The 24,657-nt window shown below is 44.7% G+C and overlaps 1 protein-coding gene across 2 annotated transcripts in view; it reads right to left on the bottom strand.

Moving 5' to 3' along the window:
• Positions 1-7,454: 7,454 nt before the first annotated feature.
• Positions 7,455-24,657, bottom strand: part of LOC140719391 (voltage-dependent T-type calcium channel subunit alpha-1I-like) — a 542,293-nt gene continuing 525,090 nt past the window's right edge. Inside the window, exons 33-35 of one of the 2 annotated variants that reach the window (XM_073034006.1) lie at positions 22,658-22,838; positions 16,619-16,797; positions 7,455-11,293 (exon numbers count right to left, since the gene is read on the bottom strand). In XM_073034006.1, the coding sequence (XP_072890107.1) occupies positions 10,616-11,293; positions 16,619-16,797; positions 22,658-22,838 (1,038 nt within the window). In that variant the 3' untranslated portion in view covers positions 7,455-10,615. The remainder of the gene's footprint in view (positions 11,294-16,618; positions 16,798-22,657; positions 22,839-24,657) is intronic. The other variant, XM_073034007.1, reaches the window with a different exon arrangement.

Raw genomic sequence — 24,657 nt, 5'->3', positions numbered from 1 at the left:
TTATGCACTGAGTTTCTGCCATGTGATTGGCTGTTAGATATTTTTTAGTTAACGAGCAGGTGTGCAGGTGTGCCTAATAAACTGGCCACAGAGTGCATGGGATTATACACTTTGGAAAGAGGGATCAGCAGGTAAATTGTTACCTAAATAAAGTGATACCATTAATGCAAATGAGTGAAGTACGGAGAGTTCAACGGGTACTTGTGCAGAGAACACCAATTGTCAGCAGGCTCTTACAACAAAGAGTGGAGGGACAAGTTGTATATTAACCCTTATTGCTGTGGGATTGGGTTTAGAAAAAGGGATGCTTTCCTACAATTTGACAGGACGTTGGTGGAGACACACCTAAATAACTGTGCAGCCAACATCGATTTCGCTAACTTTCCTCTTCTCTCTTTTTCCATTCCCCATTCTGGCTCCCCTCTTCTCCTTTCCTGCCTATCATCTCCCTCTGGTGCTCCTCTTTCTTCCCTTTCGCTCATGGTCCACTCTCCTCTCCTATCGGATTCTTTCTTCTTCAGCCCTTTACCTTTTCCACTTATCACCTTCCAGCTTCTCACTTTATTCCCCCTCCGCCACCCGTCTACCTTCCCCTCAACTGGCTTCACCCATCACCTTCCAGCTTACACGCATTCCCCTCCTCATCTCTTATTCGAGCTTCTTCCCCTTTCCTTTCCAGTCCAGATGAAGGATCTCAACCCAATACACTCTTTCTCCTCCATAGATGCTGCCTGACCTGCTGAGTTCCTCCAGCATTTTGAGCATGTTAATCTGATGTACTGTGTACAGATTTGGTATCTTTATTTACCAAACGATATATCATTGGCGACAGAGCAAAGGAAGTTCTGTAGGTTAACTCCACGGAGGAGCGGTTTGCCTAGTTGAGAGACGCTGAGCAGATTGTGCCTGTATTCTTTGGAGCTTACGAGAACGAGGCACGATCTCATTGAAATTTGTAAGATTCGAAATGATGAGGTGCTTTCACTAGTGTGAGAGCCATGATGGAACATGGTTACAAGATAAAGGGCTAGTCGCTTGCAACTGAAATACCGCAGGTAGAAACTTCTCCTTTGAAAGGTTCGAGAGTCTGTGGAATTCACTGCCCCCAGGGTGGTTAGATCAACTGAAAGCTGGATGGTAGCATAGTAGTTAGCACAATGCTATTAACACTCCAGTAACGCGCGTTCAATTCTGCCATTGACTGTAAGGAGTTTGGCATGTGACTGGGTGGGTTTTCTCCAGCTGATCCCACATTCCAAAGATACCTAGATCAGTATTTTCTTTCTTTTTTTTTAACTGTGCACAGAGTCCAGCCAGCTAGTCCCAATTCCCTGCATCTGCCCCACTTGTGCCTCCAAAATGGTACATTTTTACTATTTTACCTATTAAATGATATCATGTCAATTGGTCACATGAGTGTAACTGGGAGGTGCTGGCTCATTGGGCTGGAAGGGTCTGTTTCTGTGCTGTATTCTGAAATAAAATTATGTCCAGCTGTGGAAAATACCTTTCTGAAAGGTCGGGAGATTGTGGGCGATAGGGATCTGGAACAGCGAAGGAGCCGAGGCCAGGGTTAGATCAGCCGTGATCATACTGAATGGTACAATAAGCTTGAGGGACCAGGTGACTTCCACAAGGTCCCATCTTCCTGTGTCCTTGTGACAGTAACCGCTTATCATGTTCGTGACAACCACATCATGGCATCGATTTGGAATAACCAACAAAGCTGATTTATATTGGCAGCATGGTAGCGTAGTGGTTAGCACAACACTTTACAGAACCAGCCGCCAGGGTCCAATTCCTGCCGTTGCCTGTGAGGAGTTCGTACGTCCTCCCCGTGACTGCATGGATTTCCTCCGGGTGCTCCGGTTTCCTCCCACAGTCCAAAGATGTATCGGTTGGAAGGTTAATTGGTCATTGTAAATTGTTCTGTGATTAGGCTAGGATTAAATTGGGGGATTGCTGGTCAACACGGTTCAAATGGTTGTATCTCAATAAATAAATATTTTCAGCAGTCTCTACCCGATCTGACTAAATTCCCAAGAGTTTTTTGTGGAGTCAAAGTAGAACAACATAATCACAGTTGAACCACAGTTACACCAAGAAACACCCTCTTTGCCCATATATCCAGAAACTTTTGTACAAGTTACACTTGAATTTTTTCTTTACTTTAATACAAGACATACATAATGTTTTATAAATATATACATTATACATATATATAATATATATATATGTTTTTAAAGAAGGTTCATTCTATCTTCATCTCTAACCACCAATGCCCAGTTGAGAGCCAACTTTGGACTGCAAAGTCACTGAAGTGAATCTTTCTTCAAGATACAAAGTTATCACAGCATAAAGGCCCTCCCAAAGAACAAAGTAAATATTGTACCTCTAAATGCAGAGTGCTGAGTTACTCGGAAGATCTACGGTATTCACAAAGATTTGAGTTGTTAAAAAGTCGACAGACAACACTCAGAACACAGCCTATGCTAGAGATATCAGTTACAGATTTTTCTCTGCGCAATAGGAACTTAGAGCCACAATAAACAACAGGCAAGGTTTTTATTCCCTCAAGGTATACTTCAGTGGTTAGGCTGACAGGATCAGTGCAAGAAACAGGATGGGTCCAGAGAAAGAGAGAGCCAAAATCTGTCACTGACAACTCAGGATATCTTAATGGAATTTTAAATAATAGTCACTGCTCTTATGTAGAAAACAGAGCAAGCACTAAGAAAAAAATCCCAAACAAAGTGAATCTATTTATTATTTATTTGTTTGTTTAGAGATACAGCACAGATTAGGCCCTTCTGGCCCTTTAAGCCGTGCTGTCCCAGCGATCCCCAATTTAATCCTAATCTAATCGCAGGGCAGTTTTCAATGACCAATGAACCTACCCAGTACCCGGTTCATCTTTGGACTGTGGGAGGAGACTGGAGCACCCAGGGAAAACCTACACATTTCACGGGGAGGATGTACAAAGATTCTTTAGAGAGGACGTTGGAATTGAAACCCGAACTCTGACGCCGTGGGATGTAATAGTGTCGTGCTAACAGCTATGCTACTGTGGCACCCTTAAGCAAGGTTTGTCAGGGCATCAATTCTCAATGAAGTTTCCCTCTTTTAAAGAGCAGATTTTTTTTTCGATGCGATGGATCTAAGCCCCCAGGTTAGCTTGAATACCAAACCAGAAGCAACTTTAACAAGATAGGATGGTTTTCTTACTGCACAAAGTTACAACCAGGGTATTTATGTGTCCAAGTTCCTGGCGTGGGAACTGAACACACACAAAAAATTGTCATGGAAAAGACTACTTCCAAAGTGTAATCAAAGGCTTTGCTTTTTTTGCTTTTAAGTTTGGAAATTAGCATTTTAAGCTGATGGGGCATTAGAATGGTAGAGCTTCCCAGGACTGGGATTTGAAAGCACAACCTTACAATCCAGAGGCAAGACTGGAAGGCATTCAGCCACGGTGACAATCCAACATTATCCAAGGGGAAGGAATCAGCCAGCTGGAATTGACACAGCAAAGCAGTGTGAAATGGCATTGGCAGGGAGAGGGTGAGGGAGAAGGTGAGGGAGAGGAAGAGGAAGAAAGACAGGAGAGAGAGTCGATCATTTCCTGATTGGTCAGGAAAGGATAAGGTGAGAAGGCAGGTGTATGGGGTTGAGTGGGATACGGGATCACCCATGATGGAGTGGTGGAGCAGACTCGATGGGCTGAATGGCCTAATTCTGCTCCTATGTCTCTTGGTCTTATGCCATAGAGTGGGAGTGAGAGAGAGAGAGGATGAGGGTGGAAGAGAGAAGAGAGGGAGGGAGGAAGATGGGGAGAGAGGGGTGAGATAGAGAGAAATACAGGGGAAAGAGAGGGGTATGAGGAAGTGAGGGGGGTGTGAAATAAAAGGGTAGAGAGAGAGCAAGAAATAGGAGTGGGAGAACAGATGGAGAGAGGGGAAGAGGGGCATTAGAGATGGACAGAGGGTGGAGGGGAGGGGACAGGGTGAAGGTGGAAACAGTGGAGACTGGGGGAGACAGGGAGAATGAGAAAGAGGAGAGAAGGGATGGGTAGAGGGAGGGTAAAGAAGGAATGAGAGAGGAGAAAGGTTGAGAGAGAGGGAAAGTAGGAATGAGAGGGGAAATGGTGAGAGAATGAGAGAAGGGAGAGACAGGAGAGGGAGAGAGAGGGAGACAGGAACACAATAGCAGAGGAGAAAGAGGAAGGAGGGGGAGAGATAGTGGAGAGAGAAAGGGTGGGAGAGAGAGGGGTGGGAGAGAGATGAGAGGGAGGGGGAGAGGGGAGGGAGAGTGAAACGAAAGAAGGCGAGAGGGGAAAGATGGAGAGGAGTGGAGTGGGGCAGAGGCCTCGATTAATATGAGGGATTAATAAAATTACTGAGAGGCAGGCCTGAGAGAAAGGGAGAACAGGGATGAGATGTCAGCAAGTATCGAGACAGTGAGAATTTGTGCCAATTTAAAGCACCACCTGCTCTGTGAAATACTCTTCACTAATCAGCTTTCAATGTAAAGTTCCAAATTAAAAATCAAAGCCTTTGGCTATGTTACATTTCAGAGGGAGTATTGTCCCTGCCAGATTAGAACATCACAGGGTTTCCGAGCTTGGTGAGTGCAAGGAGCAGTGGAGGGAAGTAGCAAAGGGGGCTTACGTATACGGGGAGCAAATTAGGTTGGCACACTAGACTTGGAGAAGAGCTTTCAATAAAAGGCATCATCGTTTAGACCAGGAGTTCCCAACCTTTTTTATGCCATGGACTCCTTCAATTATGCAAGGTTGGAAACCCCAGGTTGGGAACCCTGTGTCCAGTCCATGACATTGGTGAGTTGCTGTGTTTTATATCCATTGAAAACTCTGCAAGCTATTTCTGGCTCACTGCTTACTCCATCTACCGACCCTGTTAAGGAGCTGGCATGGCGCTGGGGACACAGCCTAAATACTGAATGCTGTATCTGAGTGATGGGAGAGGGGTGAGGTTTTGCTGTACTGACAATTCCTTCATAGGTGGTCTTTAGGAGTTCTCACTGAGGCCATGAAATCACGTTAGCGAACTGAGCATTGATACTCAGGACCGGGTCGGGTGAAATGCCTCATCTTCTTCCTCTGGCGGTTTTTTCTATATGGTCACGCTCTTTGTGTGAAGAATTTGTCAATCAGATTCCTTTCAAATCTTTTTTTCTCTCAACTTAAACCCATGTTTTTGATTCCCATGCCCTGGGAAAAAGACTGCGCACATTCACCCAATCTAAGCCCCGCATCATATGACATGTCTCTATATCATCCCTCAATCTCCTGGGCTCCTCAAATCCAGAAGACTTTCTCATAAATGATTATTGTATTCTTTCTAGCTTCATGACATCTTTACTTTCTTCTACCCACATTATAAATCATTCCATAGATCTAATAGCATTAACTTATCCTCTTAGACATGTTCCTCTCAAATTTCCAGAGATGTACCATGAAGGGCATTCTGACTAGTTGCATTACCGTTTGGTATGGAAACGTCAATGAACAGCATTGGAAAACAAAGCTCTGGAGGATTGTGGGCTCAGCCAGCTCCTTCACGGGCAGTAGCCTCCCACCATCAAAAGGCCTAAAGAAGGTGACTTCCATCATTAAGAACCCTCACCATCTCTAGAAAGTGGCATCCGTCATTAAGGACCCTCACCACCCAGGACTTGCCATCACGTATCTATTTATTGATTGAGATAAGGCGTGGAGTAGGCCCTTCGAGCCATGCCACCAGCACTCCCTCAATTTAATCCTAGCCTAATCACAGGCCAATTTACAATGACCAATTAACCTGCCAACCGGTACGTCTTTGGACTGTGGGAAGAAACCGGATCACCTGGAGGAAACCCACACGGTCACGGGGAGGACATACAATCTCCTTACAGGCAGCAGCGGGAATTGAACCCAGGTCACCTGCTCTGTAAAGCGTTGTGCTAGCCACTATGGTACCTGCCCCCCCCCACCGATCTCATTGCTACAATCAGGGAGGGGGAGGTACAGGAGTCTGAAGACACACGCTCAACAGTTTAAAACAGCTTCTTCTCCGCCATCCAATTTCTGGGAAGTTCATGAATCCATGAGCACGCCCTCACTATTTTGCTCTCTCTTTGCATGACTTTTTAAAATACTTCTTGTTGTAACTTGTAGTAATTTCTAAATGTATTGCACTGCACAGCTGCTGCAAATCAGAAAATCTCAAGAGAACATGTTGGTGATCATAAATCTGATTCCAATTGCATCTTGATTCCTGTTCAACTTTTTAAGGGATACATCATTTTATACTACAGGTTGATTAAATGTAAGCTATTTATTAGATGATTAGTGCACTGCAGAACCTTTTAATGTAAAGGAAATTCGGTCTCCTGTGAAGTGATGATCTGATCTCCTGGGGTTAACCTGGAAAGAACATCACTGGCATTACAGGTCCTCAAAAACACTAAGAGCGGAGGTTGTTTTTGCTATGGATGGGGTTGGGTTAAAGTGATCTGCTCACCTAATCATTAGTTGTCACAGGCAAGAAATCCAACCATCCTGTTTTTATTAACCGATGACCTGCCAGTATTGATTCAAGTAAAGAGAGGGAACCAAAAGTTGCCTGAAAGTTGTTCCTTTGTAACCAACCCCAATAGATAGACACTGACTGCTTTAGTCTATCCTGAGAGGTCGGTGCAGAACAGGACTGACAAATCCACACACCAGTTTTTCATACCCTACTAAAACCTAAATCAATATGATTGAATGAATTTATAGAGTGAATGAGTTTTTTTTTGCTTGCTTTCTCCTGTAATTTCAGCAACCTTTTGCATAAAAATGTCCCCACAAACTTCATCCCAGACTCTCAGTCTGACACAGAGCCTACTCCCTCCCCCCCCCCCCCCTCCCTGCACCCCGATCTGGATGAATAGCAAAGAAACACCTTGGATTGGAAATGTACAGAGATATCTCCATGTACCACTACAAACACATACAGTACATTTCTGTAGCACCTTTTACAACATCTGGACCACTTTGCAGCCAATAAAACACTTTGCAATGAAGGAATTAGAATAGTCAACTGCAGACAGCAAGGTTCCACAAATAAGACTGAGGTGAGCGGCCAGTTGTTCTTATTTTCAATGATGATGGTTGAAGTTGAAACGTTGGCTCAGGACCCAAGGAACATCTCGTTCTTTAAAATAGTGGCTATTGCTTTCACCAGATGAGCCAGAGAGAATGAACATACAGGCCCTTTGGCCCATGAGTTGCTGACCTTTCAATTTACTCTAAGATCAATCTAACCCTTTCCCCTTACATAGCCTTTCATTTTTCGATCAACCATGTGTCTACCTAAGAGTTTCTTAAATGTCCCTAATACAACCACCTCTACCAGGATCCCTGGCAGGGTGTTCCACACACCCACTACTCTCTGCATCAAAAGAAGCTTACCTTTGATACCCCCCCCCCCCCCGGTAAGTCCTGGTAAGGAAGACAGTTTCCCTTCTTTGAAGGTCATTTATAAATTGGATGAATCTTTAAGATGATCTGATAATTTCATGATTCCAATGACTGAAATTAGCTTTAAAAAAAACCCCCCAAATTCCAGATTTATCTGATTTCCTAGATTTAAACTCCCAGCTGCTATGGCGGCACTCAAACCCACGTCACTGGTTCACAGCTCTGGCTGCTAACTCTACACCAGCATGCCCACATTATACACTGGCAGGAAAGCTTTGCATAATGTCAAGACTGCAGAGAATAGAACTAGGGAGTACAACCAGGATGCTGTTCTAAAAGAAATAAAGAAATCACAACAGTTGAGAGGTGAACAGGGGAGTTACAGGTGGGGGTACAGTCAGTAGCTACTTTATTAGGTACACCTGTACAACTTGCTTGTTCATGCAAACATGTAATCAGCCAATCACGTGGCAGCAACTCAATGCATAAAAGCAAGCAGACCCAGAGGTCAAGAGGTTTAGTTGCTGTTCAGATTAAATATCAGAATGGGTAAGAAATGTGACCTAAGTGACTTTGACTGATTGCTGGTGCTAGATGGGGTGGTCCGAGTATCTCAGAAACAGACGATCTTATGGGATTTTCACGCACAACAGTCTTTAGTGCTTACGGAGAATGGTGGGAAAAGCAAAAAAAATAATCTTGTGAGCATCAGCTCTGTGGGCGAAAATGCCTTGTTTCTGAGAGAGGTCAAACGAGAATGGCCGGACTGGTTCAAGCTGACAGGAAGGTGACAGTAACCACGTGCAGAAGAGCATGGGCTGCAGCAGCAGAAGACCATGAACAGATACAGGCAGTGGCCAGTTTATTACGTTCAGGAGGTACCTAATAGAGTGGCACTGAACATGAGTGCTCTCGGTGAAGGCCAAAGTTTAGCTCAACAACATGCAAGATGGATCCCTTCTGTGCTGTGACATTCTGCCATTCCGATGCTGTTATCATAGACAATTCAACACACATTAACAGAGACATATTAAATAGCAATGTACTTACTACAAGTATAAAATTTCAACCTCCTTTTCAAATCCATAAATGACCTTGGCATCAGCGGCCTCCTCCAATCTTGCAACCTTTTATCATCTCCCTGCTCTAAATTTCAAGCTTCCCGCCCAGATTTGCCTCCGTTGCAGAAACATTGGTGGCTGCACCAACTGATGCGCAGCTGCCAGAATTTGAACCTCACTCTCGCTCGCCCCTCCATGGAGACCTGCCTGGGAGACTGAGCCTTTTATTTTGTTAAGTGCAATCGTGAACAATAGCCAGATCAGAAATGCTGATCAAGTCAACTAGTTCCCAAAGAGAACTCTGAGAGGCCAATCAGATGGTTCACTTTGGACCGTTGGCCTTTCACCTCCTGATTACATACGCATGGCCGCACTTGTCCGAGGTGTCAGCTTTTCAGCGAGATGCTCCACTGAGATCCCCATCCCTCTCTAAGGAGACTCAAAACATCCCACAGCCACCATTTTGGAAAAGATTACTGCCCCACCTCTGCCAGTACCAATATATAATCCTCAACCTTCATTACATGGGGCAGCACAGTAGCATTGCAGGAAGTGTAATGCAATGCAGTGTCTTAGACTGAAAGTTTGGGGTTCAATTCCCATCGCCATCTGTAAGGAGTTTGTACATTCTCCCCTTAGATGCACGGAGTTCTCTAGGGTGCTCTGGTTTCCTCCCATGTACGGGTCAGGTTAGTGAGCACAGGTACGTTTAGTAAGCTGTGGGCATGCTATGCTGGCACTGGGAAAAATGACGACACTTGCATCCTCGGACTGTGTTGGTCATTGACGCAAACAACGCATTTCACTTTATGTTGCAATGTATGTGGCAAATAGAGCCAATATCTTTAATCTCTTTACATCAACACATCTCTTGGCTGTGCTCAGATTGTCTGCGGGAACTTGCTGTGCGCACAATGGCTGACGTTACAGTAACGACGACGTATAAGGAATTCGTTCATTGGCCGCAAGACACTATGGATGGATTGGAAATGACAGAAAAGGTATTACAGAAACATGGGTCTTTTCTGCTGACAGACATCCTTCAGACTGGTACCTGGACAGAGAGGAATAAAGTGGCTTCTTTGGGCACGAGTCTACAGAGCAACCCTCTCTGGCCCCTCACAGTGTTCATCAGCCCCAGGAAGGATGAAGACGTTCTCTTATTCTGCCAGTGCCTATCTACGAGCCCTCAACTCTAGAGTTACCATTCAGCTCAGCTGCAAAAGGTTGCAAAAATTACAGGCTTGACACATTTTAATATATTATTTCTGTATAAATATTACATTTGGTACATCTGGAAGAATAAGTCTTATTTGGCAGAAGCCAAATATTCAAAGCATGCATTTAAATAAAATGTGAATAAATAGATGCTTAAAAAAATAATATTTGTATGAACACTTCTTTGAAGCAAACTCTCCGAAATCCTATAACAGGAACTGTTTCCAGCAAACCCAGATGGTTTTAGGCGTCTTTTATTGGACCCCAGATGGTTCCAATGAGATCCGTGTTGCTTATTTTTAGATTGTGACGCCCTTCTCCTACCATACAAACCTGCAAACTTTCATCACCTTTCTTATTCATTGGCCATTATCCGCAGCTAAGGCCCATGCTATCACCATTGATGCTGAGGAGTCTAAAACTGAGCTATTTCTGCTCTCAACCCCACCTCCCCACTCTCCTTTCCTTCTCTCTGCCCACCCATGTCTTCACTTCCCAGACTGGAAGGTGGTGGGAGGGGGGGGGGGTACTGCAGAGATTTCTTACAGCCTGCACACACTTAGCATATTCTCTTTTGGATCTTAGCAACTGTTTTGTCAAGTAGCGTTACATTCGTCGTTGAGTTTTTTTTGGAAGTTGAGAGGAGAACAGAACTGAAGAGAAAACATTTTTGCAACCTAGGCTTTGCAGGCCACCCACACACCAAGAGTTGAATTAATGCAACCTTTTTTTTCTCTAAAAAGTCCTTTCAGGTGCACACAAACAGCACGAGATAGCCGGACTCTGTAACTCTTGCGTGATGAGGTAAATCAAGTGTTTCAACCAGTTCGCTTGTTTTCTTTTTTAAAAAATACACACATGTGGTGCCGTAAACTCATCTTTTCTTCTTTTGCATTGTAGTGTTGCACTCATTCCTGGAACGGACCTGGGTAGTTGGCTGGCCATGTGCTACTTTAAAGCCCTCAGTCCCCGTCTCTTGGTCAGGGCATTGACCTTCCAAACTGGTGGCTGGAAGGTTGTTTCTGCAGAGGTCGGAGACCCAGGAGGGGGCCGTTAAGAACCCTTGCTGGTCAATGTTATAAAACTGTTTGGCCTCTCTCCCTCTGGAGACGGCATCCAAGGTGCCTGTGCTATTATATTTTTTGATTGGAGTGGGCGGGGATGGCGAGGGGGAGAAGAGGGAGGTCAGGGAGAGGCTACTAAGGGTCTCCGAGTGTTCGCTGTTGGTTCTCAGAGAGTGGGCGACCCCCTCTTCGTCGGAAGGCTCGATGGAGTCCTGGTAGGTGCAACCAGGACTTGTGCTGCCCCCGCTGCTCTGACTCCGGTGGTGGCCCCTCATCTTCTGGAGCCCGAGGACCCGCCAGTGTTGGCGGCTGTTCTCCTGAGGGGGAGGCAGGAAGGAGGGGTCGGTTCCTTGAGGGGGAGGGACTGTGCAGACTGCCGGGAGGGGCAGCGGGTCCTGAGGCGAAACGGTAATTCTCAGGCTGTCCTCCAGCATCGTGTGCAGGCTGTCCACCGACTCGTCGCTCAGCGAGGCGTCACAGATGGCGACCTGCGAGATGGAGAAGATAAATCAGTCCTTACCAACACTTGCAATTCCTTCAAGAACATAGGACAGAACCACACAGTACAGGCTCTTTGGCCTACAAACTTATGCCAACATGTAACCTACTTCAAGATCAATCTAATCCTTCACTCACACGTATCCCTCCATTTTCCTTTTACCCATGTGTCTATGAGTCTCATAAATGTCCCTGATATATCTGACTCAACTACCACCCCCAACAGTGTGTACCATGCACTCACCATTCTGTACAAAACATACCATTGACATCCTTTCTATACTTTCCTACATGGAGGAACACTTACAATACGTCTGCACAGAGCGCTGTCGCAGGAAAGCACTGTCTGTTATCGAGGACCGCCACCATCCCAGCCATGCGCTCTTCTCACTGCTGCCACCAGGAGGAAGATTCAGGAACCTCAGGTCCCACAGCCCACCAGGTTATTACCCCTCAACCATCAGGTTCTTGAACCAGAGAAGATAACTTCACTTGCCCCATCACTGAACTGTTGCACAACCTGCATTCAAGGACTCTTCATCTCATGTTCACTCGATATTTATAGTTATAATCTATTTATTATTAAATTTTTTTTTCAGCACAAGCTGGTAAAACCTGTGGTCTGGGCATAACCAAGTACACTCATTTCTCAATTGCTCGGAACTTTTGGACTATTTTAGTAGTGTTTAGTATTGTGGCTTTCTGAAGATTTACATAAATATTGCTGTGTAGCCCTAATTGTTTAATGTTACTGTGTAGGGATTTTGTGATGACACCAGTTATAGATATTACCATTGGGACAATATATATCCTGTTCATGTTCCATAGTCTTTCAATTTCTTCTTTTAATTCAGCATATTTCTCACGCTTTTCACTCACTGATTTCTGTATGTTGTGTGTGTTTGAAATGGCTAGATCTATAAAGTAAGTTGTTCTTGCTTGGTTATTCTGTATTGTTATATCCAGATGGTTATTATGGATTGTCCCATCTGTTATAACAGATTAGTCATAATATAATTATTATGTTATTATCATTATTTGTTAATGTTATTATTTCATTTTTTATTTTTATAGAGTCAGATATATCAGTTGCACAGTATGTTGTCTTTCACACGATGGTTGTTTGTCCCTGCTGTTGGGTGTGGTCTATTATGTTTCTTGTATTTACTGTAAATGTCTGCAAGTAAACAAATCTCAGTGTTGCATATGGTGACAATAGAAAATAGACAATAGGTGCAGGAGTAGGCCATTCGGCCCTTTGAGCCTGCACCGCCATTCAATCTGATCGTGGCTGATCATCCACAATCAGTACCCTGTTCCTGCCTTCTCCCCATATCCCTTGACTCCGCTATCTTTAAGAGTCTATCTAACTCTTTCTTGAAAGCATCCAGAGAATTGGCCTCCACTGCCTTCTGAGGCAGAGCATTCCATAGATCCACAACTTTCTGAGTGAAAAAGTTTTTCCTCGACTCTGTTCTAAACTGTTATTAAACTGTCAACCCCTTATTCTAAACTGTGGCCTTGTATATGGTGACATATACAAACTTTGAAAACAAATTTACTTTGAACTTTTGAATCACATTAAATTATGCTCTCTTATATAAGATGATAAGAGGCACAGATAGAGTGGACAGTCAGTTTTGGAAGAAAGCCTCTGTCTGTCCACTCTATGCTTCTCAGACACCTCCATCAAGTCACCTCTCATCCATCTTCACTCCAAAGGTCAAAATTGCCCAGCGCCAGTATTTAACTGATAAGTAGACTTTTATGACATCAAGGTGGTCGGGGTCAGAAGCTCATTGGCTCTTCACTGGCAAATTCCAGAGAAAGTAGTTGAGGCAGGTACAATGGTATTTGGATGAGAAGATTGATGGGAAAGGTTATGGATGACCACAGGATGGGCTAAATGGGGGCAAATGGGACTATTCAAGTGGGCACCTTAATGGGGTAGACAAGTTTGGCCAAAGAGCCTGTTTTTATGCAGTATTCCCTGATGGTCAGATATCACTGTGTTTCTCTTTGGCAAATATTTCAATGGTTTCCAGTTGCAGCTAATCCATCTTTTCCCAAAGCTTTCTTGACTGCAGTGTATGTACAGTGTTGTCTATGGCACATTGCAGAAAGTGAGGGTTCCAGTGCCACTCTAGAAGACCAAATCTGCTGAGAACCCAGGGAATACCACACTGTTGAAGGTGCCACGAGATAGCCTAACTAAACTATTTACTGATTTGTTTGAATTGAGATTAGCCTGGTTTACAGCCCTGAGCTGACACAAAGTTTTAGTCAAGTCAAGTTAACTTTTATTGTCATTTCGACCATAACTGCTGGTACAGTGCATAGTAAAAATGAGACAACGTTTTTCAGGACCACGGTGTTACATGATTTAGACTGAATATTTAATGTGACTGCAAGTTAGGATTACTGATGGGTCAGGGTCTATATGGTGGTGTTAAGTCAGATGGGGACTCTATTAGTGCGGAACCACACTTGGAGTCATGGTTTTAATGAGCTGCTAGGTCCCTGTAGTGAGACTGAAGCTGTGCCCTAGAACAAACCTGCCAGCCTCTGGGGCACTCAGATGAATGTTGGAGATGTGTGTAGTATTGCTGCTTTGTGCTGAATCTTTCTATTAAAATGTGTAATGATAACACCCAACTTTAGACCAAACCCAACAGGTCAGGCAGCATCTATGGGCAGACATGGACAATTGGTGTTTCTGATTGCAACACTTCATCTAGACGGGTTTTTTGGGTTCCTCAACATTCCAGCTCCAGCAGCCTCTTGTGTCTAAGCTCTAAAACTTTCATGATCTTCGGGATAGATCTTGTTCCTTTCAGTCAAGCATGACAGCCTCTATCTACAAACAGGACATTCTAGAACAGTCTGCAAGCCTGGCAGCCTGGATCTCCCCCAGCGGGGCCAAGGAGACCTGGATCTTGGAAATTGGGGGATCACTGACCCCTTTCACCACTACCCCACCCATCACAATCTGCCTACCATGTTCCCAAAGGGTCTCCCACATCTCAACTCTGGTCCTCATTCCCCATTTCCTAGGAGCCCATTGCATCCTGTGCCTCCCCGTAATTTTGCTTCAATTTTTTGATCCAGGAAAAATTGTAACACAACATTGCTTCCCAGATTTGAATCTCCCAATAAATAAATGCTTTGGTTTGAAACTTTCCTTATGAAGTTCGTGCATTGGCATTTGTAGGATGAGTCTAAGAAATGATGTGTTGACATTGGAGAGAATCCTGAGGAGATTCCAGGAATGAAAGGATTAACGCATGTGGAACAATTGAAGGCTCTGGGCTGATACGCGCTGGAGTTTAGAAGAATGAGTGGGGGGGAGGGTGGTGGTGGAGCCAGATCTCATTGAAACTTGTTGAATATTGAAGGGTCCAGATACAGTGGATGTAGAGAAGATGTTTTCTATAATGTGTAGGACCAGATGACACAGCCTTAGAATAGAAGGATGTCTCTTTACAACAGAGATGAAGAGGAATTTCTGTAGCCAGAGGGTGGTGAATCTATGGAATTCATTGCCACAGACGGCTGTGGGGCCAAGTCATTGGGTATATTTAAAACAGAGGTTGATAGGTTCTTAATTAATCAGGTTGCCAAAGGTTACGGGGAGAAAGCAGGAGAATGGGGTTGAGAGGGATAATAAATCAGCCATGATTGAATGGCGGAGCAGACTCGATGGGTGGAATGGCCTAATTCTGCTCCTATGTCTTATGGTCTTTGGCTCCATGTCTGAAGTTCTGGGGAATTCCAATATTCCCTTTTCTTGATTCCGAATCTTTCACAAAACATCACAAGATGTGGATGTCATTGGCAATGCCAGCACTTATGGCCCATCCCATCTTTCTTGAACTGAGGAGGTAAAACGTGAATCAGACTGCTGAGTCTGGAGACACACATTGGCCAGACTGGGTAAAGATGGCAGAGTTCATCCCTAGCAGGACGTTAGTGAACAACGAGTTTCTGTGACAACTCTGGCTACCTTTGGGTGAAGGAACAACACTTTATATTCCATCTGGCTAGTCTCCAAACTAATGCCATGAATATCCATTTCTCCTTCCGTTTAAAAAAAAATTCAACCTCCACCCCGCCTTCGTCTATTCTCCACTCTGACCTTTCACTTCTTCTCACCTGCCTATTGCTTCCCCCGTTTCCTCTCCTCCCTCCCTTTCTCCTACGGGCCACTCTCCTCTCCTATCAGATTCCTTCTTCTCCAGCTGTTGACCTTTCCACCCATTCGGCTTCATCTATCACCTTCCAGCTAGCCTCTTTCTCCTTCCCCCACTTTTTATTCTGGTGTCCTCCCCCTTTGTAATGCCTGAACTGTTTTGTGTACTTTATGCAGTCCTGGGTAGGTCTGTAGTCTAGTGTAGTATTTTTTTTCCAGGTTTTTTATATAGTTCAGCCTAGTTTTTGTACTGTGTCATGTAACACCATGGTCCTGAAAAAACATTGTCTCATTTTCACTATGTACTGTACCAGCAGTTACGGTTGAAATGACAATAAAAAGCGACTTGACTTGACTTCCTCCTCAGACCTGATGAAGGGTCTTGGCCCAAAACATCAACAGTTTGTTCATTTCCATAGGTGCTGAGTTCCTCCAGCATTTTGTGTGTTGCTTTGGATTTCCAGCATCTCCAGACTTTCTCATGTCTATACTTGATTCAAATTCCAGATTAATTTAAGAGAGATTCAAGAGATGCTGATATTTGGCAAAATAAAACAAACTGCCGGAGGAACTCAAAGAATCGAACAGCATCTGTTGGAGGAAATAAAGTGTCGATATTTTGCATTAAGACCTTGCATCAGAACCTCAGGATTTTGGACAGAACTTTCCTGTCTCTTAACTTAAATGTATTTTTGAGCCCCAAGCTGCCTTGGAGGGATTTGAACTTGTGTCTCTATCACAACACCATTAAGGATTAAAGATTAGCTTTATTTGTCACATGTAGATCAAAGCATTGAAACACACAGTGAAGTGCGTCCCAACAGTCCAAATAGGTAGTGAGGGCAGCCCACAGTGACACCGTGCTTCTGGCATCAACAGAGCATGTCCACAACTTGCTAGCCCTCACTAGCCCACACAACTTTGGAACGTGGGATGAACTCCTGACTGACTGCAGTGGGAATTGAACCACGATCGTCTGATTGCTGGGCCATGAGTCAAACCCTACCCATTTTGGCAAGCAAGACAGCCATCCTAACCTATGACCAATCCTTACCCCCACCCCCCCCCCCCCCAGCTCCTCTAGGGAAGTGACCCCTCCCGAAATTGCTGACTTGCAGTGACCTACCTGCCTCTGCAGGGACCAGGTCAGGGTTGGAGACTGCAGCGAGGTCCAGGAGCCAGAGGAGGGGATCTTGAGAGGCTGGCTGTTGTTGTCTTGGGCTGTGGGTGAGGGAGCCACTGGGTGGAAAATTCCGCTGGTAAGCTGAAGACAAGAAGAGCCAGTAGGCTCCTGGGGAGGAGTGACTGAGAAAAAGCAACCAAGAGTTAAGCCCGGACACTTCTCCCCCAGTTCACTGGGAGCAGGGATAATAACCATTAACAATTCCATTTATCAGTCATCTTTAATCGATTAATTAATCAATTTATTGAGATATGGCACAGAGTAGGTCCTTCAAACCATGCTGCCCAGCAAACCCCCCCCCCCCTCATTTAATACTAGCCTAATCCCGGAATAAGTTACAACGACCAATGAACCTACCGACTGATACGTCTTTGGACTGTGGGAGGAAACCGGAGCACCCGGAGGAAACCCATACGGTCACGGGGAGAACGTACAAGCTCCTTACAGGCAGTGGCGGGAATTGAACCCGGGTCGCCAGTACTGTAAAATGCTGTGCTAATCTCTACACCACTGTGCTGTCCTTGACCGTAATGTAGTGAGAGGTCTCAGGGACCATCACTGGACCAATATCAAACACGAATTAATGCAGGTTAAGTGAGGGATTGTTGATAAATTGATCAAAATGCAGGTGTAAGGAACATCTCTGTAAGACAGACAGGGAAAGGTTTGGAAAGCCGTTCTCAGTTATGCATTAAATAACTCAATTTATTTCCTGGAGGCCTTTAGTTCTTCTGAGCCAGTGTTGGCTTTTCAAATGTATCTGTTCGATTCTTGCCACATTTTCATCCCCCTTGTTTGTAACATTCTTTTCCCTTAATACAGTGTCCGGAAGTGCATGGCCATGCTCTTTGGCAGAAGGAATAAAGGCATAGACTACTTTCTAAAAAGGGGAGCAAATTCAGAAATCAGAGGTGCAAGGGGACTCATGCAGGAGTCCCTCCAAAGGTAACGTGCAGGTTGAGTCTGTGGTGAGCAGGGCAAATGCAATGTTAGCATTCCCTTTGAGAGGACTAGAATATAAAAGCATTTATTTATTGAGAGGTATTGTTAAGAACACACTTGGACAATTGTGAGCAGTTCTGGGCCCCTAATCTAAGAAGGAATGGGCTGGCATTGGAGAGGGGCCAGAGGAGGTTCATGAGAATGATCCTAGGAATGAAAGGGTATGAGGAGAGTTTGATGTACTCAATGGAGTTTGGAAGAATGAGGGGGGATCTTTTTGCAACCTACTGAATATTGAATGACCTAGAGACAGTGGAGATGTTTCCTATAGTGGGGGAGTCTACAACCAGAGGACAAGGCCTCAGAATATGTTTGTCCCTTTAGAACAGAGATGAGGAGGAATTTCTTGAGCCAGTGAATCTGTGGAATTCATTGCCACAGACGGCTGTGCTGTGGAGGCCAAGTCTTTGGGTATATTTAAAGCAGAGATTGATAGGTTCTTGATTTGTAAGGGCATTAAAGGTAAAGGGAAGAAGAGAGGAGAGTGGGGTTGAGAGGGATAATAAATCAGCCATGGTGGAATGGTGTGGCAGACATGATGGGCTCAATGGCCTAGCTCTGCTTCTGGGTTATGGTCTGAATGAATGCATGTGACTTTGAGGGGACATGGAAATTTGATGAACTAAGGGTTAAATCTGGAAAACATGATGGTGCAATCAAACTAAATATTTCTATTCTCTCAGCTTCGTCTCTTTCTTTGCTACAACGACTTGCTTTCTCTATCTGCGATGGCTTGTCCTCCCCTGAATCTCACTCACTTGGAAGGTCTTACAATACATCACCTTCAATGCTTCGGAATATCCCAAAGCACTCCAGAACCTATTAAGTACTTCTGAAATGCAGTCTCTTTTGTGACACGGGCAACAAATGTACAGCAAGTTGTCACAAAAGGCAGTGAGATAGTTGACCAGGTGACCTGTTGTTACTGATGGCCATTGAAACTGGAATCCAACATGAACTCCCACTCTTCCAAAGAGAGGCTATAGGACTTTTTCATCCACCTGAGAGAACAGATAGTTCCTCAGTTTAACAAGTCATCTGAAAGATACTAGTTCTGACAGCTTCTCACACCCTCGGATCTGCACAAGGATTAAACACAAGAGATTCTGCAGTTTCTGGAAATCCAGAGCAACACACACGGAATGCCGGGCGAAATCAGCACCAATGGAAGTGAATAAATGGTCGATGATTTGGGCCGAGACCCTTCACCAGGACCGGAGAGGAAGGGGGAAGGAGCCAGAATAAGACGAGGAGAATGATTGCAAGCTGGCAGGTGATAGGTGAGAGCAGGTGAGGGGGAAGGTGGACGATAGAGTGGGGGGGGAGGTGAAGTGTGAAGCTGGGATGTGATAGGTAGAGAAGGTACCGCACAAGGTCGTAAGCAATGGAACTGATGAACTACTGCCCCTTCCTTTCCCGTCCTGATAAAGAGTCGCCATACTCCCCTCCATACTGCTGTCTGACTTGCTTAGTTCCTCCAGCATCTTGTGTGTCTTACCCTCCACTATATCTTGTAAAGAATTTAAAAAAATGCAAGCTTAAAAAGGGAACCATGAAACCACAAGATTATAACAAAGACACATCAGGGAAGGAAATCTGCTGTCTTTCCTGCTTAACGCACACAAAATGCTGGAGCAGCCCAGCAGGTCAGGCAGCGTCTATGAGAGGAATAAAGGGCTGAGGTTTCAGGCCGAGACCCTTCATCAATGCTGTCGGAGGACGGTGCCAGAGCGAAGTTTAATCAACACGGTTTGTGGACTCTAATTCATGTATGATGTGCTTCTAGATTCCCTGGTTGCTCCTAGTTGCTAGTTTGAGTGATTTTTAAATTGGGGCAGCCTGCAAATGATAAACACTGAGCTGAACTGAATATACTTTTCAATTTTGTGTTTCATATCCCGTGTTTTTGCTCGTTTTTTGTTGCGGCTTGCATGAATTTTTTTTGCGTGTGTGGGGGGGGGGGGTTTGACGTAATTTTTTGAATGGATTCAACCATTCTTCTTCGTTTCGGGGCTGTCTGTGGGGATGATTATTCTCAGAGCCGTTTTCTGCATATGTACTTTGATGACAAATGAACTTTGAAGCTTTTGAATCTGTATTCCTCTCCACAGATGCTGCCTGATCTGCTGAGTCCCTCCAGCATTTTGTGTGTCTGGTTCCGGATTTCCCTCCAAGAGGACCACAACTCTGTCGTGGTTTGGAGGCTTGCGTGCCTCAATGACCCAGCCATGTTGGCTGGAGTCAGGGCTTTATGCTTTGACTCTTGGTGGGGTCACCCATATCAAAATGATTAAAGGGCAGAGGCCAGAGTAAGAGTGGTCCACCAGTCCTCCAGGTTCGGGGATTCAGCTCAGGGCTAACAACCCTGACTGGTTAAACAAAACTGTTATGGAAACAGCAGTAAAGAGTTCCTGTACATCCATAAGTGACAGTATTCCAGAGTCTCCCCCTAGGACTCGCATGACTGACAGGAGTGAAAACCAAGAGGAAGCTTCTGACATGGTAGAGGAAGCAGTGAGCACTGCCAGAGATGGCAGACCTTCATTGCTGCCCGAAATGCCAGCAGCGTCATGGGCGTAAGAAGAAAGAATTCTGGATTCCCAGCATCCTCAGAATCTCTTGCGCTTATCTTTACAGCTTGGCTCCACTTTTTATGTAACTCCTGGCTCACCAATTGGGTTTCAAACTTAACTGCTTCTTTGGATCAAGGACAATGAGGAACGGGAAATAAATGCTGGACAGCAGAGGCCACGCCGCCTAAATGGAAAAATCAATTACGGCCTGGGATACGAATCTTTTAACTCAAACAATGGTGCTCAATTTCTCTCTCTTTCTTCAGCGTCTATTGCCAAGTTAAGGGGCATTAGCACAGCAGAGGATCGAGAAGAGAGCTGGCAGGGTTGGAGAATTCTAAATGATGAAAAGATTTTGCTTTATTTGTCACAGTGAAATGTGTCGTCTGTGTCAAATCCAATCAGCGAGGATTGTGCTGGGCAGCCCACAACTCATTAACCCTTACTCGTACTTCTTTGGAATGTGACAGCACTTGGAGAAAACCCATGTGAAAATGGGGAGAATGCGCCTGGGGTGGGGGGGGGGGGGTTTGTAAGAGTAACACGTACGAGAGGTTCGCTCTCTCTTTTCCTTTGTCCCTGGGGCATGCCGCGCAGAACCACTGGGAAGGTATGCTCCATGCGCATTCTTAAATAAATATCTGTTCATTGAATATTTAGTTCTGTAGTTTGTGTCTCTTGCGGGGACTTAAACGTTTGGTCTAATTTTTCACTGTTTGCAAATAAATGATTAATATTCTTATTCATAGTCACTGTTTTCTGTCTCACAAACCAAACCCGCAAACTGGCTTCCATGTTACAGTAATCAGAATCGGAAAGCAAATTTAATGCACAGCCAAACACAATAGATTTGTGCACAGTTAAGTTCTTAAAGGCTCGGGTTTTACAGTTCTTTCTATGCCTCTCCAGATTTTGACGTGCATTGATAAAGAAAGGATATTTGGTCAAAGATTTCTGAACACCCCTGCCTGTCCATTGGCTGAATTCAATGTCAGTGTCTATGTTTGTTAACGCTGATTTATACTTCTGCGTCAAATGAACGCTGTAGGTATGGCGTAGCCGTGTAACCTATGCTGTACCCTATGCCCTACCCTGACGTGCACCTCTCCAAAAATGTAACTGCGCATCGCGGCAACGCAGACCGCAACAACTGTGATTGGTCTGCTCGGTGGCATTGCATTTCCTCCTGTCTATAGGCATATCGTATGTACACCGGCGCAAAATAAATGGTTGGAGACGATGAACCAAATCGTCAAATCCATGTCTCTCAGTGGCCGGACAAGCACAGAAAATTCACCCTCCTTCTGCCTCAATCCGTTCGATGGTCGTACACACCATCTCCTCCGACGTCTTCCCTCTTTTCTGCGCTGCAGTAATTTCAATAAAAGTAACTCTTGTTCAACAGTTATTAGCTCCAACTCCAACGTGGTGCGCTCAGTTGCCATTAGGAACCCCACCGCCAACTAGTGTGTTGGCGGTGAATTGCAGAGCGACACAGACACACCAATGCACAGGTATAAATGCTCACAACGGCGCAGGCCACTTACGAAGGCTACGGCATAGTATTTATACTATGTAGAAGTGTATAAATCAGCCTTTAGTGTCTACACAATGTTAGTGTCTTCAGTAGCACAACGCTTTACAGTACAGGTCACCCGGGTTCAATTCCCACTGCTGCCTGTACGGAGTTTGTACTTTCTCCCCATGACTACGTGGGTTTCCTCCTACAGTCCAAAGGTGTACTGGTTGGTAAGGAAATTGGTCGTCTGTAAATTGTCCTGTGATTAGGCTAGGGTTAAATTGGGGATTGCTGGGCGGTGCGGCGTGAAGGGCCGGAAGGACCTATTCCGCACATTATCTCAAAATAAATTTTTTTAAAAATTACACACAAGCAAACCGGGTTCAATTCCCACTGCTCAGCGTAAGGAGTTTGTACATTCTCCCTGTTTCTTCCGGGTGCTCCCACAGTCCGTTCGGGCTAGTAGATTCATTAGACACATGGGTGTAACTGGGCAGCAAGGGCTCTCAGTTTTGTTACTTTTGCTTACGTTGCTCCTGAGCCCAACGTAAGAAACTGACCTGGGAATGGCCTTAAACGTATTCCAACACTGAACCACACATTGATCAGGATTAGTCAAACTTCGGTTAAAACGGAAGTGCTAAAGAAGAAACGTAGAGGTGGAGAGGGAAAGTTGGAGATAATGTTCAGAGAGAAATACAGGGTCTGTCAGCTGAAGACATGGACACCACTGATCAAATATTGAAGTTCAGACCGAGACTTCCCTTGTTAAGTTCCAGTTGTCAAGTGGAACAGAGAGATAGCACAGGAACAGGACCAGGGACATTGCACACAATAAGTACAACGTTTGTACATATATATATATAAAAGTTTGGAATAATGGCTCACCAGCGATCTGCTCTGTGGGCCCTGACTGTGTCGTGGTAAAGGCTTGGCCCAAAGTTGTATTCTCGGCTTGTGAAGTGTAACTGCTGTTTGGCAGCGATGCTGTTCTGTAAATCGCTGTTTCCTTCACCGTTAGCATATTTGAGCTGTCATTCTCAGCAATGTCGTGACTATCTGTTCCTTCCTGTTAACGTAAAGCACACACTCTAGTGTTTTCCTCTACTGAAGGTGCAAAGAAACTCCAGCACTTTTAAGATTGTAAACTGTCCCATTAAAGATCACTTCAACAATTAGCATTCATTTCGAGAGGACTGGAACATAAAAGCAAGGATGTAACGCTGAGGCTTTATAAAGCACTGGTGAGGCCTCACTTGGAGTATAGTGAGCAGATTTGGGCCCTTTATCTAAGAAAGGACATACTGACATTGAAGAGGATTCAAAGGAGGTTCATGAGAATGATTCCAGGAATGAAAGGGTTAACATACGAGGACTGATTGATGGCTCTGGTCCTGGACTCACTGGAATTCAGACAAGGGGTGACCTCACTGAAAGCTTTTGAATATTGAAAGGCCTTGACAGAGTGGATGTTTCCTATGATGGAGGAGTCTAGGACCAGAGGGCACAGCCTCAGAATAGAGGGATCTCCATTTAGAACGGAGATGAGGAGGAATTTCTTTAGCCAGGCAATGGTGAATCTGTGGAATCCATTGCCACAGATGGATGTGGAGGCCAAGTAATTTGGTATACGGTATATAAGGCAGAGATTAATAGGTTCTTGAAGGGTTACAGGAGAAAGCAGAAGTTGATAGATTCTTGATTGGTCAGGGCATGAAGGGATATGGGGAGATGGCAGGAGATTGGGCTGAAAGGGAAATGGATCAGCCATGATGAAATGGCACAACAGACTCGATGGGCCAAATGGCCTAATTCTGCTCCTATATCTTATTGTTGAACATCAATTATTTTTACATGCACAAGATGGCTGGAAAGGCAGTTCCAATTTTCTTCCCAAGCAGGAAGGTGAGAGGCACCTTAACAGGCCACTGCAGTTTCTATATTAAAGCTGATCCCAAAGATTTGATGGGTACCATGATTCACACTGATTGACAATGAAGGAACAGGAATATATTTCTAAGTTGGGGGGGGGTGGAGAACAGTAGCGTAACAGTCAGTGCAATCACTTTACAGCATTAGTGGTCACTGATCGAGGTTCGATTCCCTCTGCCGTCTGAAAGGAGTTAATGTGCTCTCCCCGTGACCTTGTGGGTTTCCGGCAGGAGCTCCAGTTTCCTCCAATGTGCCAAAGGTGCACGGTTAGCATCAAATTGTGTGGCACTGGAATCATGGTGGCACTTGTGTGGCATAATCTATGCTAATCTGATTTGACATGAACAATCCATTTTATGTGTTATCAAAAGACATAGAAGCAGAATCAGGCTATTCGGCCTATCGAGTTCAATCCACCATTCCATCATGATGGATTCATTATCCCTCTCAACCATATTCTCTCACCTTCTCCCCTGAAAGCCCAAGACCATTATTAGGCCATTCAGCCCATTGATGTATGCTTTAATGTAGTAGTATGTTGCATCTGGAATTATTTCCAGGTAGCGGACAATTTCCTTCCACGCCGCTCTGACGTATTGGGAAATTGCGTACTAGGCAAGTTACAGCAGTGGTTTGCCATTGCCTTCTGCTGGGTGAGTATTTTTTAAAGAGATCACCAGCTCTTGACGGGAGCCGGCTGGATTCGAACTCGGGACCTCTCGCCCCGAAGTCCAGCGCTGACGCCACTACGCCACCAGCCAGCCTGCTTTTATGTGCATGTGACAAATAAAATTAATTTTTAAAGTCTGTGATTTGGATCAAGCAGGTAATAGTGTTTACATGTACCTTGTCTTCCTTGGGAGTGGAGGATGTTTAAGGTTCAAAGTAAATTTATATATATATCACCATGTGTAACCCTGAAATTAATTTTCTACATCTCATGTTCTCAATGGTTA

Source organism: Hemitrygon akajei, chromosome 31 (genome assembly GCF_048418815.1).
Source record: "Hemitrygon akajei chromosome 31, sHemAka1.3, whole genome shotgun sequence".
Classification (NCBI taxonomy): domain Eukaryota; kingdom Metazoa; phylum Chordata; class Chondrichthyes; order Myliobatiformes; family Dasyatidae; genus Hemitrygon; species Hemitrygon akajei.
This window is presented reverse-complemented; position numbering and strand designations above follow the sequence as displayed.